This window comes from Lynx rufus, unplaced genomic scaffold, assembly GCF_022079265.1.
Source record: "Lynx rufus isolate CCGP_SWC_20201006 ecotype Redwood Valley unplaced genomic scaffold, mLynRuf1.p SCAF_2, whole genome shotgun sequence".
Classification (NCBI taxonomy): domain Eukaryota; kingdom Metazoa; phylum Chordata; class Mammalia; order Carnivora; family Felidae; genus Lynx; species Lynx rufus.
Genome location: NW_025814834.1, coordinates 33,485,027 through 33,505,553, shown reverse-complemented (window position 1 = coordinate 33,505,553; position 20,527 = coordinate 33,485,027). Strand labels below are relative to the sequence as shown.

Sequence of the window (20,527 nt, the reverse complement as noted above, 5' to 3'; positions counted from 1 at the left end):
CAAGTAAGATAACTCCTATTAGAAAGGCAGATCATAAGGAGTCAGTATTGTACAGTATGGTTGGAACCTAACAAAAATAGCTTGAGTCTCAACTTCTTAGAGTGTCTCAACCTCTGTAAGAGCTTAATGGTAGCCAGATGATTTTTGTCCTCACCTTTCATCTTCCCAGACAACAGGTGAAATGGACTTGTAATTCAAATGGATGGAGATGTGGTCAGGAAAGAGCAGATACCTGGCTGATAAAGCATAAATTGCCTGGCCTTAGAAATTGTGACAGAATTCCTTCCTGCCAGGAGTACTTTAAATTCAGCCAGAACCATCACAGATAACAGGAGGTGTCAGTCCATGTGGGTCCAGAAGATCTAAGTGTAAGCCTAAAGAACAGTGAGACTTATAAATTAGCAGATTTAGAACCTTCCAAAAATGAAAGCAGTCTCAAATTGAAGAGGCTGTCTTTAGTGGGGAATTCCCCATCACTGGAGGTTTACAAGCAGAGGCCTGATGACGTATCTGAATCAGGATTAGCAAAAGCCCTCCACTCAGACATCCTTACCCCGCAGCAGGACCTTCCAAATGAATATACTCCTTTTACAGGCCAGTTTGTTTATAATGATATAGGAAAGGGAATTTACTTTTGATTCCAGAATAGATTGTTTCTAACGTTTTATGATTTTAGCTCTGAGTTCAAGAGTAGATTTCCTATTACATAGGGAAAGGAATGTTGGTTCTACTTTAATTCCCAATTCTAGAGCTGAAATGGGGGTGGGAAGATCAGATGAAATTCAAATGTGTAACTCCTTCAGTGTTTTTTACATTTGTCATTTCATTTTAGAAGTAATGTTAAATTCACCCTTTTTGAAAGGTAAAAGGAAGTGTTTATTTTGCTTTATCTTTTAAGTTTAAATGAGAGCTTAAGTTCTTAAAATTAGAAACTTGAGAATTCTTTTGATTTTTTTTTTTTTTTTCCTCAAAAGCATTTACAGCTCTGATGGAGGGCAAAATCAATAAGCAGCTGAAGAAAGTTCTGAAGAAAATAGTAAAAGAAGCTCATGAACCCTTGGCTGTAGCTGATGCTAAACTAGGAGGGGTCATAAAGGTAATTTTTTTTCATGCCTGCTAATCAGAGTTCACCATACAGCTTAGCAACTACAAAGACTTGGCTTTGCATTGAGTTGGTTGTTTTAAGTTCTCATACTTGATCTTTTCTCCTTTACCTATAGAATAATTGATTTCCAATATGTACTAAGCATATAAAAGTAATGCCTGGTCATTGTAGAAAATATTGATACCCCTAAAATGATTAAAAAAAAAAATAGCTTTAATCTTGCTGCCCAGAGATAATCTGTTAACACTGTATCCTGCCATGTCTTTGTTCAGCCACATTTCTTTTTCTTTCAACAGAAATGGAAACATGACATTTCTTTTGAGTGTGTGTGTTTATTAGAAAACTTTAGCAGGGGGTAGCGTTTCTAGAGATTGGTAGAAATAGTGGAAAAATGGGCTCCCAAGAACGAAAAGAAGAGTTTGAGAGCCGGTTGCAATAGTTTGATCTTCAGTGGTTATTGTAGATCTTACAGTGACAGGTTAATTATTGTGTCTGTGAATATACCTCTGTTTTTTGGGTTTTTTTAAGTTTGTTTATTTAAGTAATCTCTACTCTCAACATGGGACTTGAACTCACAACCCTGAGATCAAGACCCTCTGTGCTCCTTCCAACTGAGCCAGCCAGGTGTTCTATACCTCTAATTCTTGAAGTAAGGTTTATATTATGTTGTAGGGTTTTGTGTTTTTTTTTTTCATTTTTTTGTTTTTGTTTTTTTACTGTTTTACTTATTTTTGAGAGAGTGCACGTGTGCGAGTTGGGGAGGGGCAAAGAGAGAGGGACAGAAGATCCTAAGTGGACTCTGCGCTTACAGCAGCAAGCCCGATATGGGGCTCGAACCCATGAACCATGAGATCATGACCTGAGCCAGAGTCAGATGCTCAACTGACTGAGCCACCCAGGCACCCCGTGTTATATAGGTCTTTTTAGGTAAGAAAATGCTAAGTAGATTTGAGGGGGTTTTTTGTCCAGGATTGTGAATTTAAGAAGTTCAATTAAATGAATTTCTAACACTGTCTGGTAAGTAATGAAGTTTTCTGTGATGATGTCAATCTCTATCTTCATTCTTTGGTGTGCCCACAAGTGTTTATAATTTTCTGTTGAAAACATTAGATTTTAGCATAGTACAGAAGAAATTGTTGAATGGTGGGATTATGGGTATTTTTATTTTTTTCTTTTCAGTTTCTCTGTTTTAAAAACTTACACTGAAGATCACTCATACATACCAAATATTTGTTTCTTAAACATGATGTAATACATCTAATTTTGCATGCATGTCATTATTTGCATTGGATAAACTAGCACAATACAATGAATTATTGAATTGAATACCAAATACAATGCAAAGTGAAAAGAAATGAATGGGTGCAGAACAAAATTTATTAATGTGTGGAGGTGTGTGTGTAAAAAAATTGTATAGTAAACCCTTGAACAACTTAGGCGTTGGGGTGCCAACCCTTCCCCCCTACACATGCACACACAGTCAGAAATCTGTGTATAACTTGACTCCCCCAAAATTTTACTACTAAAAGCCTACTGTTGATCAGAAGTCTTACCAATGACATACATAGTTTATTAACCCATATACTGTATGTCAACACGTATTAGATACTGTATTCTTAGAATAAAGTAAGCTAGAGGAAAGAATGTTACTAAGAAAATTGGGAGCGCCTGGCTGTCTCAGTAGGTGGAGCATGCAATTCTTGATCTTGGGATTGTGAGTTTGAGACCCATGTTGGGTATAGAGATTACTTAAATAAAATATTTTTTACAAAGAGAAGAATCGTAAGGAAGAGAAAGTACATTTATAGTACTGGACCATGTCAAAAAAGTCTGGGGGCCCTAGGTGACTTACTTAGTTAAGCATCCAACTTCAGCTCAGGTCATGATCTCTCGGTCTGTGAGTTTGAGCCCAGCCTGATGAGTTCCAGCCCTCTGTTGGTCATTGTGCTGACAGCTAGAGCCTGGAGCCTACTTCAAATTCTGTGTCTCCCTCTCTCTCTACCCTTCCCCTGCTCACATACTCTCTTTTTCAAAAATAAATATTAAAAAAAATTCTTTAAATCTGCATTTGGTGTTCTCCCCACACACTAGAAACTGCTTTTTAAGAAACTGAGAAATATATATTTAAATCTGTTCTATTTTAATAATTAAATGGTTTTAGGAACTTAATACAGATAGATATTCTTATTCTTACAGGAAAAGCTGAATCTCAGTTGTATCCATAGTCCTGTTGTTAATGAACTTATGAGAGGAATTCGTTCCCAGATGGATGGATTAATCCCTGGAGTAGAACCACGTGAAATGGCAGCTATGTGTCTTGGATTGGCACACAGGTGAGATTTACTGGAAAACAAAGTCCGCTTATTTCTGTTTAATAAGCAATTATGTTGCACTGGTTTAACGATATTGTAAATACTAATTTAATTCTCATAATAATTTTATGAGGAAGGTAGTAGTAGTAGTAGTATCCTCGTTTTATAGATGAATCTGATGCCCAAAGTCAGTTATCTGGTAAGTGACAAAGCCAGGGCTGGAAACCAGGCAGTCCTCATCATAAGCATTCTCTGCCTTCTGAGCATTGGGTCCCACAATACTTGGGCTTTCTCTTTTTTCTTTTCTCTGATATCTGCTGAATCATTTGCTATCCCTCCGTCTTCATCTTCCTGAACTTTCTTACCTGCTATGGTCTGCTGTGTATCTGTGTTGCTTGTTTTACTGATTTTAATTGAATTTTTATAATAAGGCAAAGAGAAGCACATTGTCCTATCATGTTTAACCAGAGGTCCATTAGAACAGGCATTTCTTGCAAATTGGTGCAGCCGCTCTGGAAAGCAGTGTGGAGGTTCCTCAGAAAATTAAAAATAGACCTACCCTATGACCCAGCAATAGCACTGCTAGGAATTTATCCAAGGGATACAGGAGTACTGATGCAGAGGGGCACTTGTACCCCAATGTTTATAGCAGCACTCTCAACAATAGCCAAATGATGGACAGAGCCTAAATGTCCATCAACTGATGAATGGATAAAGAAATTGTGGTTTATATACACAATGGAATACTACGTGGCATGAGAAAAAAAATGAAATATGGCCTTTTGTAGCAACGTGGATGGAACTGGAAAGTGTGATGCTAAGTGAAATAAGCCATACAGAGAAAGACAGATACCATATGGTTTCACTCTTATGTGGATCCTGAGAAATTTAACAGAAACCCATGGGGGAGGGGAAGGGGAAAAAAAAAAAAAGAGGTTAGAGTGGGAGAGAGCCAAAGCATAAGAGACTGTTAAAAACTGAGAACAAACTGAGGGTTGATGGGGGGTGGGAGGGAGGGGAGGGTGGGTGATGGGTATTGAGGAGGGCACTTTTTGGGATGAGCACTGGGTGTTGTATGGAAACCAATTTGACAATAAATTTCATATATTAAAAAAAATAAATAAATTTTAAACAATAAAATAAATAAACATTAAAAAAAAAAAGAACAGGCATTTCTGTTTTACTGTGGTATGTTTTCCTGAAAAGCTCGGCATATTGTGAAATTGTACTAAACTATCAGGATTTTTTGGTGAAGAATTGATACGATTAAAGGTAGACTACTCAGAATCTATGCAACTTTATAACCAGAGCACTATCAAAAATAGCCCTGTAATCCTGGCTGGCTCAGTTGGTTAAGTGTCCTTTTGGCTCAGGTCACGATCTCACATTTCATGAGTTCAAGCCTAGCGTCGGGCTCTGGGCTGATGGCTTGGAGCCTGGAGCCTGCTTTGGATTCTGTGTCTGTCTGTCTCCTCTCTCTGCCCCTCCCCCATTAGTGCTGTCTCAAAATAAACTTTTAAAAAAAGCTCTATGTGTTAATACAGTTAAAAAGACACGTTAAATTTATATAAAAGGAATAATACTATAAACAGAGATCTGTACCTTTGAACAAAACATAGCATAAATCAATGAAAGGGTTAAAGCTACTGAGTTACGGAGATGAAAAAAATACATAAAAGTCAAGAAGAACTTTGTAACAAGCATTTTTTTTTTTGAGCGAGAGAGAGCAAGCACGTGTGAGGTTGTGGGGAGGGGTAGAGGGAGAGAGCAAGCACGTGTGAGGTTGTGGGGAGGGGTAGAGGGAGAAAGACTCTGGAGCCAGCTTCACTTACTGTGGCGTGCGAGTGGCTGTATCTCAGGACTTACTGTGATATCACTGCCTGAGCTGAAGTCAGGAATCAAGATGCTCAACTGACTGAGCCACCAAGGTGCCCCTATGTAATAAGCATTTTTAAAAGAACATTACTAGCTAAACTGAGTCAAGATACAAGCTTTTGATTAGTTGACATTGTATAACAGTAGTGGTTCTCAATCAGGGGCAATTAAATATCCCGTAGAGGAAATTTGGTAGTGTCTAGAGATATTTTTGGTTGTGACATACGGGTTCAGGTCTAACAATGGGTAGAGGCCAGGGATATTGCTAAACATCCACTCTACACAGAATAGGCCCCTACAGCAAAGAATTATCTGGCCCACATTGTTAACAGTGCCAAGATTAAGAAACCCTTATGGCAATCCTATCAAAATAACACCAGTGTTCTTCACAGAGCTAGAACAAACAATCCTGAAATTTGTATGGAACCAGAAAAGACCCCAAATAGCCAAAGCAGTCTTGAAAAAGAAAACCAAAGCTGGAGGCATCACAATCCCATACTTCAAACTGTATGACAAAGCTGTAATCATCAAGACAGTATGGTACTGACACAAAAACAGACACTCAGATCAATGGAACAGAATAGAGAGCCCAGAAATGGACACAAAACGTATGGCCAGCTAATCTTTGACAAAGCACGAAACAATATCGAATGGAATAAAGACAGTTTCTTCAGCAAGTGGTGCTGGGAAAACTGGACAGCGACATGCAGAAAAATGAACCTGGACCACTTTCCTACAACATACACAAAAATAAACTCAAAATGGATGAAAGACCTAAATGTAAGACGAAGCCATCAAAATCCTCAAAGAGAAAGCAGGCAAAAACCTCTTTGGTCTTGGTCACAGCAACTTCTTGCTGAACATGACTCTGGAGGCAAGGGAAACAAAAGCAAAAATGAACTATTGGGACCTCATCAAAATAAAAAGCTTCTGCACAGCGGAGTAAACCGCAAAACTAAAAGGCAATTGACAGAATGGGAGAAGATACTTGAAACGATATATCAGATAAAGGGTTAGTATCCAAAATCTATAAAGAACATATCAAACTCAACACCCAAAAAGCAAATAATCCAGTGAAGAAATGGGCAAGAGACATGAATAGACACTTCTCCAAAGAAGACATCCAGATGGCCAACCAACACATGAAAACATGCTCAACATCACTCATCATCAGGGAAGTACAAATCAAAACCACAATGAAGTACCACCTGACACCTGTCAGAATGGCTAACAATAACAACTCAGGCAACAACAGATGTTGGTGAGGATGTGGAAAAAGAGGAACCCTTGTATACTGCTGGTGGGAATGCAAACCGGTACAGCCACTCTGGAAAATAGTATGGAGATTTTTTAAAAAATTGAAAATAGAACTACCCTACGACCCAGCAATTGCACTACTAGGTGTTTATCCAGGGGATACAGGTGAGCTGTTTTAAAGGGACATGTGCACCCCAATGTTTATAGTAGCTCTATCCACAATAGCCAAAGTATGGAAAGAGCCCAGATGTCCATTGATGGATGTGTGTGTGTGTACACACACAATGGAATTTTACTCAGCAATCAAAAAGAATGAGATCTTGTCATTTGCAACTATGGATGAAACTAGAGGGTATTAAGCTAAATGAAATTAGAGAAAGACAAATATATGACTTCACTCTTATGAGGACTTCAAGATACAAAACATGAACATAAGGGAGGGAAAGCAAAAATAATATAAAAACAGGGAGGGAGACAAAACATAAGAATAAATAAATATAAGTAAAATTTAAAAAAATCCTTATGCACAATTTTGTTCCTCCATGGCTTTCTGTTTTCAGGTGTTAACAGTGCTGTACTTTTATTTACCTACTGGTATAAAGCATTGATACCTTGTAAAAATCATGTATGAGCCAATATGACTTGCATTGCACAGCATCATCCTTTTTGTCTGTCATAAATTAATTCATGTTTCTGAAATATACGTTATAGCAGGACAGATGTATTTTCTTTTTAAATGTGTATTTCCACGTTGCTCTTGAGTAGCTCAGTTAAGTGAGTCTGTTAAGTGACTTCAGCTCAGGTCATGATCTCACGCACTCTGTTGGCTCATGCTCTTTCTCTGTCTCTCTGTCTCTCAAAAATAAATAAACATTAAAAAATTTAAATGTGTATTTCCTGGTTTTGCATAATTACATTCTGTTTGTTTTATTTATTTTGAAAGATCATGGGTGGGGCAGGGGTAGAGAGAGAATCCCAAGCAGGCTCTGCACTGACCTGGGGCTCGAACCCAGGAACCATGAGATCACAATCTGAGCCGAAACCAAGAGTTGGATGCTTAAACTGACTGAGACACCCAGGCGCCCCTGATTTTGCATATTGTATTCTTGTTCAACTGATTTTCTCATGCTGGGAAAATTAAAATAATGCAGCTCCAAGAAGAGGGGATTGGTTTTAAACAATTTTTTAAGCTGTTAGTTCTTTTCATAGATGCTGTCAGTAATTTCTTATTTTTCCCTTTTATCCCCAGCTTGTCCCGATATAGATTGAAATTTAGTGCTGATAAAGTGGATACCATGATTGTTCAGGCAATTTGTAAGTATAATCCATGGGAGGCCTAATCCTTATGACTTTTTCCTCCTGTTAAAACTGTATTTTTTGTAATGTTAGCACTTGAGGAAGGGAAAGGAGATCAGTTAGAATTTTTAGTAATGAAGTAGAGAAACTAGAAAATGCAGAATTGAGAAGGAAAACCACCCATAATTTAACTAGGTAGAAATAACGTGAATTAACACTAGTGATGTTAACAGATGTGTGTTTTTCCGTGAAGTAAATGACTAAGTAGGATCTATTGCATTGTGCTTTTTTTACTTGGCTTTGTAATAGGTCGTTTTCCTAAGTCATTAAATGAATTTTGAAAACATCACATTCTTAACAGTTTCTAGTTTTAAAAATCCCTTTAAATGGCAATTGCATTTCTGGGTATATACTCCAAAGAATTGAAAGCAGATACTCACAGGTATATATACATCTGCGTTCACTGTAGCGTTATTCACAATAGCCAAAAGATGGAAACAACCCATATACCCATTAACAGATGAATGGGTAAACAAAATGGAATACATACACACAATGGATTATTATTTATCTTTAAGAAGGAATGAAGTTCTAATACATGTTACAACATGTTATATGAGTTTTGAAAACCTGCTAGGAGAAATAAACCACACAAAAAAACATTACTATTGTGTGGTTCCACTTATGAGGTACCTAAAACAGGCAAGTTCATAGAGAATGGAAGTAGAAGAGATAACCAGGAGATGGGAGGAGGAGAGGATGGTGTGTTATTTATTGGGTGCAGAGTTTCCATTTGGTATGATGAAAGAGTTCTAGAAATGGATAGTGGGTGACTGTTGCTCAACATTGTGAATGTACTTGATGCCACTGAAACCTACACTTGAAAATGGTTAAAATAGTAAATTTTATGTATATTTTACCACAGTTTTTCAAAGCCTTTTTAAAAGTTCTTTTCTTTTCCATCTTAATCTCCTGCAGCCTTGTTAGATGATCTAGATAAAGAACTAAACAACTACATTATGCGGTGTAGAGAATGGTATGGCTGGCATTTTCCTGAATTAGGAAAAATTATTTCAGATAATTTGACATACTGCAAGTGTTTACAGAAAGTTGGTGAGTAACTTTATCTTTTAAGGCATTGAAAATAATTATTTGCATCCAAAAATATGAGTTTATAGTAATGCTTTTTCCTTGAGCTTCCCAGAGTTCCTTATGACTTTTATGTGTTTGGGAGTGTAGTGATCTTAGTGTCTGTTAGAATTCAGATACAGTTATCTGTGATTTTGATGGCCTGTACAACAGAGCATCATTCTCTAATTTGGTTTTTCCTTTTCTTTCTTTCTTTCTTTCTTTCTTTCTTTCTTTCTTTCTTTCTTCTCTCTCTCTCTCTCTCTCTCTTTCTTTCTTTCTTTCTTTCTTTCTTTCTTTCTTTCTTTCTTCTTTTTTTAAGTTCATTTATTTATTTTGAGAGAGAGAACACAAGCGAGCACAACCTGGGGAGGGGCAGAGAGATGGGGAATGAGAGAGAATTCCAAGCAGGCTCCACACTTACAGCACAGAGCCCAGTGCAGGGCTCAAACCCACAAACTGTAAAATCATGACCTGACACAAACTGTAAGATCATGACCTGAGCCAAAATCAAGAGTCAGGTACTCAACGAACTGAACCACCCAGATGCCCCTCTAATTTGGTTTTTCTGAAAATGGCATCTTCAGATGAATATATCTCATAGTGAATTTGCCATTAATACGAACAACTGTAGACTTCGAATATCGTGCATTATATTAATAATAAAACTAGTATGCTGTCTATGCTGTTACTGTTGTATTCTATATTAATAGTATAGTAATATTAGTAGAGGGGCTTGGGCATTGTTGATAAATAGGACTTACCAGGTTCATGTTATATTACCATATTACCACCGCAAGAATTCATGGCGCTGGCTTTAATGAAACCTTGGCTACAAATTGTCACAATATTATCAGTTCTATTTCATGGGGTATTTTGTTTTTATCTAAGTCATATTTTTTTTGAATAGAAATGTGGGGAGAGATTTTAAGCTCTAAAATTAAGCCTTTACATAAGAAAAATATCCAGGTCAGACTTGTTTGCTTTTTGTTTTGTTTAGGTACCCTTTTCATTGGCTTATTTCTACCTTTTGTTTTGTTTTGTTTTGTTTTGTTTTGTTTTGTTTTGTTTTGTTACTATTTGGGTTTTATATAATTTGTTGAAGAGTGATTCTTCCTCATCCTCTGCAAACATTCCATAGGCGACAGGAAGAATTATGCCTCAGCTAAACTTTCTGAATTACTGCCAGAGGAAGTTGAAGCAGAAGTGAAAGCAGCTGCAGAGATATCAATGGGAACAGAGGTTTCAGAAGAAGATATTTGCAATATTCTACATCTCTGCACTCAGGTAAACTATACATGGAGAAACTAGTTGTGTTGGAACCAGCTATGTAATAATTTTCTGATGGCAATGATGATGTTTAAATTTACTAATCACCTGACAAATATGAGGGTGTTCAGTCACTATCTCATCTGATGCCATCTTGATTTATATACTTAGTGGGGGAAATAATACTGAAGTAAAGTTAATAGAACACCATCTAATTTATTTGTATTGTTGGCATTGTCTGGATAATGAATTATAAATCCATTAAGAAGACAGAGAATTACAGTTTGAATTATTTAATTCCAGCTCTGTTTGTAGCCTGGAGCCCCTTTTTGCCCATTTGGAGATAGTTAAACAAGAATCACAAAGAAGGGGCACTTGGCTGGCTTAGTTGATAGAGCACGTGACTTTTAATCTCAGGGTTTAAAGTCTAGCCCCATGTTGGGTACAGAGATTATTTAAAAACAAAATCTTAAAAAAAAAAAAAAAAGTACCAAAGAGGATGACACAATGTCTAGCCCTTGGAGTTTTTGTTTGTTTTTGTTTTTTTTAATGTATGTTTTTGAGAGAGAGCATGAACAGGGAAGAGGCAGAAAGAGAGGGGGACAGAGGATCTGAAGCAGGCTTTGCTCTGTCAGCGCAGAGCCCGATGCAGGGCTTGAACTCCCAAACCATGAGGTCATGACCTGAGGCAAAGCTGAGCACTTAACCAAATTAATAGTTGACTAACATTTTTAGGCAGCGTATTAGGTTTACATTTATTATCTCATAAAATATGTATTAAAATGAGAAACTGAAGTAAGGAGTGGTTCATTTTCCGAGGATTGCACAGCTGTTCTGTGATAATTTAGGAAGGACTGTAATGTTTCAGACGGTGGTTTTTATATAATTTTTACTCAGATCATTTATGACATATCCACTTTGTTCTTTATACTAGGTAATTGAAATCTCAGAGTATAGAACCCAGCTCTATGAATATCTACAAAATCGAATGATGGCCATTGCACCGAATGTTACAGTCATGGTTGGGGAATTAGTGGGAGCACGGCTCATTGCTCATGCAGGTGATGATTTTAATGTGACTGGTAAATAGGAATATTTAGAGTTGAGTTATTTTCTACTAGGATTATTTTTTACTCTTCAAATTACATTTATTAGAAATTTTTGGTAAAAAATAGAAGTAGAAAATATACTGGGGAGAACCAAGGACCAAGTAAGTGTTCAATGATGATTCTAATTTGTATGCCTGATTTCCTTTTGGATAATGAAGGCATCTTTAGTCACTACCTCTTCTGAGACACTTATGGTCCATTTTCAGAAGTTTGTTACCATTAATTAGAATATTCAGATGAAGTGTAGGAGGATGAAATCAGTTAATATTTCCTGATACTAAAAACTCATCAGATTAAAGTAGGAATAGTTATCACAAGGGTTGATATATATGCTTGATTGAGAATTTGGTTCACTATTAAATATGCTATTTTAAAATACGCTATTTTGATATATTTGACGTGCAAAATATTTTTAATAATTTATCATAAAACTTCAAACATGTATATAGTAATTTTACAAAGAAGGTATGCTACAAAATTGAATAGTTGCAAATAGAGTGAATTACTAGCTCGTTATATTATTGGAGTATAATCCATCACAGAAGATCTTAACATATCATCTGTCACCATGTCTAAACTAGAATAGCTCCTGTAACTGCATCATTAAATAGACAAATATGCCATTCAGATACCTTCAGCTGCAAGGTTGGGATCATCTGGCAGGTTTTGTTGTCTACATATGAAATTTCATAGGCTTAGCTAACCTTTTGTTGTAAGAGATAGAGGGATTAACAGAAGTATGTTTTTAATTTTAAATATGTATTGTGTGGTTGAGCATTAATGTTGGGGGTGTGTTCTTACGAAATCTGTGTAATAAATTTAACAAACCAGCACCTTTTAGTACCCGATTATACTTATATAAGTGTATCTCCATCTCCATATCTTAAACAACAGAGGTAAATAAAGTGTGAGAAGATTATCACATAGTTCTACTACTGAGATGTCCTGAGAGTTTCCATTTATTTGTATATTTTTTTCATCTCTAAAAGTAGAATATTTGATGTCCAAAATCATCCCCTGTGGTATGGTGATGGAATGTGGAATAGTAATACCGTCTCTCAGGCAAATAAGTATAATTGAACTGATAGTCTTAACCTTCAGTTACCGTAAGCATTCATTACAAACTTCTGCCCATGGTGCTACATGGATGAATCACAAATGCTTAAGCTTTTTAGGGAATCCCAGACTATATAGAATCTGAATTATTTTTATTTACTGTAGTGGCTGTAAATACTTAGACTATATGTCTTGTGTTAAATACATGGAACTTTCAAATACTTGGAATTGCATTCCTTGTAACTACCTCTTTTCTTTTGAAGGTTCTCTTTTGAATTTGGCCAAACACGCAGCTTCTACAGTTCAGATTCTTGGAGCAGAAAAGGCACTCTTCAGAGCCCTCAAGTCTAGACGAGATACTCCAAAGTATGGACTCATTTATCATGCTTCACTTGTAGGCCAAACAAGTCCCAAACACAAAGGAAAGGTGAGTTACAGTTCTCCTGAGGTGGGTCGTTTTTCTTTTTTTTCCTCTAAATAACCCATATTCTACTCTGTAATATGCAATAAATCTTTCTACTACTTCTTTTCATTAAATAGAGAATGGTGAATTCTTGAGCTTTTTAAAAAGCACTTCTATACACTGAAAGTGTACTCAGGGCTCCTGGCTGACTTAGTCAGTAGAGCATGGACCTCTTGATTGTGGGGCCATGAGTTCCAAACCCCTTGTTGGGTGTAGAGTTTACTTTAAAAAAAAAAAACAACTACCTATGAGAAGTAGGTATCTCTGTTTTACAGATGAGAAAGCTGAATCTTAAACCAACTAAGTACTTTCAAGGTTTTTGGTAGGATACGTAATTTAATAGAAACTGAAATTTTATAAAATTCAGAGCAGATAGAAGAAGGAGGTTGGTAAAGTGTTAATTAGCCAAAAAAGGGGGCTACACGTTTTCTGGATTACCTCTTAATATAGAACTAAGGTCACTGAGTAGAAATTAAAAGAAGACATTAGAAGAGCAGTTTGGGCTCATTTTATTTTTTTATCTTATTTTTTATATATGTAATTTACTGTCAAATTGGTTTCCATACAACACCCAGTGCTCATCCCAACAAGTGCCCTCCTCAATGCCCATCACCCACTTTCCCCTCTCCCCCACACCCCATCAACCCTCAGTTTGTTCTCAGTATTTAAGAGTCTCTTATGGTTTGTCTCCTTCCCTCTCTAACTTTTTTTTCCCCCTATCCCCACCCTTCCCTGGTCTTCTGTTGAGTTTCTCAGGATCCACATATGAGTGAAAACATACAGTATCTATCTTTCTCTGCCTGACTTATTTCACTTAGCATAACACTCTCCAGTTCCATCCACATTGCTACAAATGGCCAGATTTCATTCTTTCTCATTGCCAAGTAGTATTCCAATGTATATATAAACCACATCTTCTTTATCTATTCATCAGTTGATGTAGATGGACATTTAGGCTCTTTCCATAATTTGGCTGTTGTTGAAAGTGCTGCTATAAACATTGGGGTACAAGTGCCCCTGTGCATCAGCACTCCTGTATCCCTTGGGTAAATTCCTAGCAGTGCTATTGCTGGGTCATAGGGTAGATCTATTTTTTAATTTTTTGAGGAACCTCCACACTGTTTTCCAGAGCAGCTGCATCAGTTTGCATTCCCACCAACAGTGCAAGAGGGTTCCCGTTTCTCCACATCCTCTCCAGCTTGAGCTCATTTTAGATATGAACTACAAGATACTTTTTTCCACCAAAACGAATGTAGTTGTGTATGTAACCAGTTACCCATTATATGGTGGCAGAGATTCAGATATAAGATAGGTTTCTTGAGTTGTATGATTTTATAATACTTTTCTAATTCCTGATTTGGAAAAATCCTAGAGTGAATGATTGAGTTCATGACTTGCTCTAGTTTTCTCATAGATAACTTATTGAGGATTTTTATATCTCAACTTGGAATATAGTTTGAATGCCTCTAACTTCAAGTTCTCTTTTAGATTTCTCGAATGCTGGCAGCCAAAACTGTTTTGGCTATCCGGTATGATGCTTTTGGTGAAGATTCCAGTTCTGCAATGGGAATTGAGAACAGAGCCAAATTAGAGGCCAGGTTGAGGACCTTGGAAGATAGAGGGGTAAGAACCACATCCTGCCTATTATTGCAGAAGTGTTAGCTATCAAAAATTAATAAACTTCAAGTGTATGTACTTAATTATTTCACCTAAGCAGCTTTATTTATGAAACATTTCAGCATATCTAACAACATTTTTTGTTTCTGCTGTTAACAATTTCCCTTATATTTACCAAAAATTGATATCTTTTCTTAGATAAGGAAAATAAGTGGAACAGGAAAAGCATTAGCAAAAACAGAAAAATACGAACATAAAAGGTGAGTACGTTTGGGGGAGGATGGATGAACAGTTTCTGCTTATTTAAATTATAATTTTTGACAGCACTTTTTTATTATAAACGTAAACACCTCAATGTCTCTAATTGTTTCTTTGCTCCTTACAGTTTCCATATTTACTTTTTTTTTTTTTTAACTTTATATTATTCTTAAGGGAGAGAGAGAGTGTGGGAAGGGGGAGAGGGAGAGAGAATCCCAAGCAGGTTCCATGCTGCCCAGTGCAGGGCTCAATCCCACGAACCTGTGCAATGATGACCTGAGCCGAAATCAAGAGTCGAATGCTTAACTGACTGAGCCACCCAGTCACCCCCCAATTTTTAATCATATACATATTTTTACATTGTTGTACTAAGTACACATATAGCATACTTGTTTTGGCTTTCTATACCCAACGTGGGCTCAAACTCAAGACTGTGAGATCCAGATTTGCATACTCCTTTGACTGATCAGCCAGGCACCCCTTGGCTTTTTTTCTTCTTAATATTTAACTTGTTCATTTTCAGATGTAAAGACAGAAAAGTCTAAAACTAGCTAAGAGGCATAGTAAAGTATTCAGACCACCATGAAATTAACAAAAGATACGTGTAGGGAGAGGTATTTTGCTTGTTATTTGAGGTAATGTTCAACACTGATAAGGTTGTGATGATGGAACTAGAGAGTGGTACAACTTTTCTGGGAAGCAGTTTGACAGTATGTATCAGGAGCCTTTAAAATGTTTCTCGTCATTAACCCATAAATTCCATTAGGACTCTTGTAACCCTTCTAAGAATTTTAATAGTAAAATTTTAAACTCTAAATGGGCAAGGAGAACAAAATACCATAACATCTTACCATATATATTCATATGTCTGTAAGTGTACACATTTAGAAAAATTGTTTTCCTTTATTCTGTTCAAGGTCTAATTTGATGTGTTTAGTTGATAAGTGTGGATCTTTGTTCTTTAAATTCTAAATGTTTTTAATCTATAAAAATTAAACAGCCACAAGTCTACAATTTAAAAAATGAAACATTCATTAGCTTGTTTTGAACAATTTTTTAATATTCCCATACCATGGGACTTTAAACACATGATCTTAGGACTTTAAACACATGGTCTTAAAGCACCAATTATGAGGTTTAGTTCTTAGGCACTTAGTACTTCAGTTTTTTCTTTCTGCTACATTAGAGCGAAAGCAAATGTTGCCTTATTTAGGGAATGTTTATCCATATGTATCCCTGCTTGTTCTACCTTTTGGGATTTTGTGATGAAGTCTTTTGTATTAACTTGATTAGGTTTTTTGTGGGTTTTCTGTTTTGTTGTTGTTGTTTTCATTGAATTGCCCTATGTTCTAAAACTTGAATTGCTTCAATTTTTCCTTTCTAGAAGTCATTTGGTATAAAGAGATTTTTTTTCCATCTTTCCCCATACTGATTGAATGTTTTTCTGTACCATAGTCACTACATTGATTACTAAACCAAAATTCATTTTAGTTCCCCACTTCTCTTGAAGTCTGATTGATCTGCTTGGAAAATAGTAAAAACTCTTTACCTTTTGGGAACTATTAGTTTTCATAAACTGCCCCACCGCCACTAAAGTAAAACAGCATTGTATGCTTATGTAAGTATTATCTACTAGTATTTCCTTTAAATCTGTTTAGAATTATTTCATACAAGTATTTGTAGAAATTTTCTATAATTTGGCTCTTTCAGTGAAGTGAAGACATATGATCCTTCTGGTGACTCCACACTCCCAACCTGTTCTAAGAAACGCAAGATAGAACAGGTAGATAAAGAGGATGAAATTATTGAAAAGAAGGCAAAAAAAGCCAAGGTTAAAATTAAAGGTCAGTTTAAATTTTTTGAATGTTCTTTATATATTTTTTAATGTTTATTTATTTCTGAGAGAGAGCGCACATGCAAGTGGGGAAGGGGCAGAGTGACAGGGAGACACAGAATCTGAAGCAGGCTCTAGGCTCTTGAGCTGTCAGCACAGCTCAACACGGAGCTCAAACCCATGAACCATGAGATCATGACCTGAGCCGAAATTGGATGCTTAACCGACTGAGCCACCCGGGCACCCCTATATTATTTTTTAAGAAAGACAGACTTCAGAAATCTTGGGAAAGTACATGCCACTGAACTTTATTGTAAAATCACCCATATTGAAAGCTAATGGTGTTTTAATAAGCTGCCATGTTCTCTGGGAATAGTTCAGGTACTGTTAGATATAATCAGACTTCATAGAGGAATGTGAGAAGCATTTCTTTCAATATGTGGAATCCTGTATTGTGCTAAGTGTACCAAACTTTAGTTAACTACCACGTGAGCTATTTTGAGAATAGCTTAAAACATTAAAAAATGCTTATGGTTTCTACGTTATTGAAGTATTTTTGTTATATAGTTAAGGGTAGAATTCACAGCAGTGGTTTTCTTCATTGTTTCTGTTACATAGAACGGACTATAGTAATAACATTGGGTAGCCTGCCATTACAGTAATATTTAATAAGTGCTCTCCAGTGAACTAGGCTGTCTCGCAAAGTTGATAAGCCAGTAATTCTGTTTACTAGCAGTTCTTGTGTTGAATGCCTACAGACTAGTCCAACAAGAGTATCATGCATTAAAATAATGACTGATTTAATTTTTGGTTTCTAAATACCTTAGTGGTCAAAAGTATACTATCAGCAAATGGGAATTCCTACCCTGGCTGAAGAGAACATAAACAAGTTATTCAGCTTCTACACTTCTGTTTACTTATTGAACAGTAAGGTGATCCCTAGGTCCCTTAATTAACATTTGAAACACCAGACTCCAGGATTGTAACTTCACTTGTATATCCATCCAGTAAGCTTTTTAAACTTGAACTTTCGTGGATCCTTGTTACTCTCAGTCTGTTGCTCTCCAATTTATTTTTCTTATAAATAGCAATTCTGGTTGCTTTGGCCTTTAACTTTCACTCTTTGAAAACCTACTCTGGCAACAAATCCTTTTTTTTTTTTTTTTTTTTAGAACTTATATTTTTGAGTAATCTCTACACCCAGTATAGCGCTCATACTTAAAACCCCGAGATCAAGAGTTGCATGCTCCGTCAACAGCCACACACCCCTATTTTGGCAACAAATCCTTTCAAATCAGTTCTACTTTGAAAATATATCCAGGGGCACCTGGGTGGCTCAGTCGGTTAGCTGTCTGACTTCAGCTCAGGTCATGATCTCACGGTTTGTGAGTTCGAGCCCCGCGTCGGGCTCTGTGCTGACAGCTCAGAGCCTGGAGCCTGCTTCGGATTCTGTGTATGCCTCTCTCTCTGCCCCTCCCCCACTCATGCTTTGTCTCAGAAATAAATAAACATTAAAATATATATATATATATATATATATATATATATATATATCCAGAGTCTAACCACTTGTCATATCCACCACTGCTGTGCTTTTTTTTTTTTTTTTAATTTTTTTTTTTTTTCAACGTTTTTATTTATTTTTGGGACAGAGAGAGACAGAGCATGAACGGGGGAGGGGCAGAGAGAGAGGAGACACAGAATCGGAAACAGGCTCCAGGCTCTGAGCCATCAGCGCAGAGCCTGACGCGGGGCTCGAACCCACGGACCGCGAGATCGTGACCTGGCTGAAGTCGGACGCCCAACCGACTGCGCCACCCAGGCGCCCCACTGCTGTTCTTAATGTAGCAGCCACCGTGACACCCATTAGCTCTGATTCAGTCCTACTCCTTGCTCACTCTGCTGCAGCCACACTGGCCTCCTTATTCCTTAAACCTGCCAACTCCCCTTCTCTCCCAAAATAACCTTAGCATTTGCTATTCTCTATACCTGGAAAAATTTTCCTCAGGATAATATTTTTCCATCATTCACTCACTCCCTTGCTTCTTCCAGGTGTTTGTCTGACTGCCCTGTCTAAACTATCCATACGCATTGTCTTCTTCAATGTTCCCCTTGCTGCTTTATTTTTACCTTTAGCACTGATTACTGTGTAAAATATTGTATAGTTGTATCATTTTGCATTTTTTCTCTACTCCTAAAATAAAAGATATATAAGGACAAGGAGTTTGTCTGTTTTATGCCTTGTTGTATCTCAAATTGTAGAATACAACCTGGTATTTAGTAGGTGCTAAATGAATTTTTGGTGAATGACTTTTTTTTTCCCTTAAAGGTGAATGAGTTTCTAATGATAGCTACCTATTATTGAGTCCTCATTCTAATGCCCCAAGTATTATACATTATCACATTAAGTCCTAGTTATCATTCAGTGAGGTAGACATCACTAAATTTTACAGATGAGTAATACGAGTTTACAGAAGTCAAATGACTTACTCTCCAGGTCCCACCAGGTTGAATAAACCCAAGTGTCCTAACTCTGGAGCATAAACTCTTAATCATTTCTAATATAATTGACAGTTTGCAAAAATAGTTTCAATGTGTTTTATTCCTAATTTCTATACGTAGCTACCTGATCTCATGAGAAATTTCTTTGAGCTTTATATCATTTAAGTTAGAGTTAATGGACTAGGCAGGAGTTCCAAGGACCTTTCCACTTACAGAATTTTATAATAAACATTGGCTAGTTAACCAGAATGATGGGGGGGGGAGGTGAGATTCCAAAAGTTTGGGGTGGGGGAAGTGAGGTCTGACACAATGTTAATTGTTGTGTCTTTATACTTAACCCATTCAGTTGAAGAAACCACAACAGTAGCAGCCGAAGAAGAGGAAGAAGAGGAAGGAGTACTAGTGGTGGAAGAACAGGAGACATCTGTGAAGAAGAAGAAGAAAAAGGACAAAAAGAAACACATTAAGGAGGAACCACTTTCCGAGGAAGAACCGTGCACTAGCACAGCAATTCCTGTATGTTTGTTTTTAATTGCCAATACTTTGTTGGTATGGACAGGGTCTCTGTATTTTATTCTATTCTCTTTATCAGAAATGAGCAAGCAGTTACGGTTTTCAATGATGGAATAGTAAAAATAAAAATGATATTTTTACAAAGAGCCATTTCCTAAACATAGAATCTTATTGCAAAATAGGTTTGCCTTGAGAAAGAAAGAATATGATTTGCTACAGATCACTTTTGGTTTTATATTTTTGGGGTTTTTTGTTTTTATATTTTTGCTAAAGATCACTTTCATAGAGGTGGTTTTTATATTTTTAGGTTTTAATCTTTAACCCAAATTTATTTTTAAGGAAAATAGATCTCCTTTGTTCTTATAGGAAAAGTTATTGTTACCCATACATTTATAGCTCTTTCAAAATCCTTCTTGTTGGTTATTTTCAGAGTCCAGAGAAAAAGAAGAAAAAGAAAAAAAAGAGAGATAATGAGGACTAATTGAAGGGAACCATCTTTGAATCACCTGGATACATCACACTTCAGTCAGGAATATATCAGAGATGCTCTCCAATTGAGAGAACGTTGGATGAAACAAAGTGATTGATCATCTATAGCTTTCCAAACCTATTTGTGTCTTGACACCAATTCTGATAATTTGATTATGTTATCATTTCTTAGAGTCTTTGTTATACAAATAAAAATATTTTCTTTGTATTTTGAGGCAGTTCTGTGATCTCTGTATTTTAGGTAGACAGCCTTGGCCCTTTATTCTATCTAGCATTTGATGGTTATTGCTTTGATAATTAAAGCTGAGAAGTGAGAGTTGTGACTTGTTAATTTGAAACTTAGCCTTTTGGGAGATCATGTAGATGGACCAATTTGAGAGCCTCACACTAATGTTTCTTTTTTCCTTTTCGGACTCTTTTTCTCCTTTTCTCCTATTTTTCCGC

At 36.5% G+C, this 20,527-nt stretch overlaps 1 protein-coding gene and 2 non-coding genes across 4 annotated transcripts in view; all 3 read left to right on the top strand.

The window, feature by feature from the left end:
• NOP58 (NOP58 ribonucleoprotein) overlaps positions 1–20,291 on the top strand; it is a 34,500-nt gene extending 14,209 nt beyond the window's left edge. For both annotated transcript variants that reach the window (XM_047084702.1, XM_047084703.1), the window contains 12 exons: positions 975–1,096; positions 3,302–3,438; positions 7,799–7,863; positions 8,824–8,958; positions 10,115–10,260; positions 11,177–11,303; positions 12,671–12,834; positions 14,359–14,493; positions 14,686–14,747; positions 16,456–16,589; positions 19,428–19,597; positions 20,025–20,291. In XM_047084702.1, the coding sequence (XP_046940658.1) occupies positions 975–1,096; positions 3,302–3,438; positions 7,799–7,863; positions 8,824–8,958; positions 10,115–10,260; positions 11,177–11,303; positions 12,671–12,834; positions 14,359–14,493; positions 14,686–14,747; positions 16,456–16,589; positions 19,428–19,597; positions 20,025–20,075 (1,448 nt within the window). In that variant the 3' untranslated portion in view covers positions 20,076–20,291. The remainder of the gene's footprint in view (positions 1–974; positions 1,097–3,301; positions 3,439–7,798; positions 7,864–8,823; positions 8,959–10,114; positions 10,261–11,176; positions 11,304–12,670; positions 12,835–14,358; positions 14,494–14,685; positions 14,748–16,455; positions 16,590–19,427; positions 19,598–20,024) is intronic.
• Positions 10,316–10,397, top strand: LOC124516852 (small nucleolar RNA SNORD11B). Its single transcript, XR_006963240.1, has one exon. It is a non-coding gene; the product is annotated as a small nucleolar RNA SNORD11B (small nucleolar RNA).
• Positions 11,457–11,540, top strand: LOC124516850 (small nucleolar RNA SNORD11). Its single transcript, XR_006963239.1, has one exon. It is a non-coding gene; the product is annotated as a small nucleolar RNA SNORD11 (small nucleolar RNA).
• Positions 20,292–20,527: the final 236 nt, after the last annotated feature.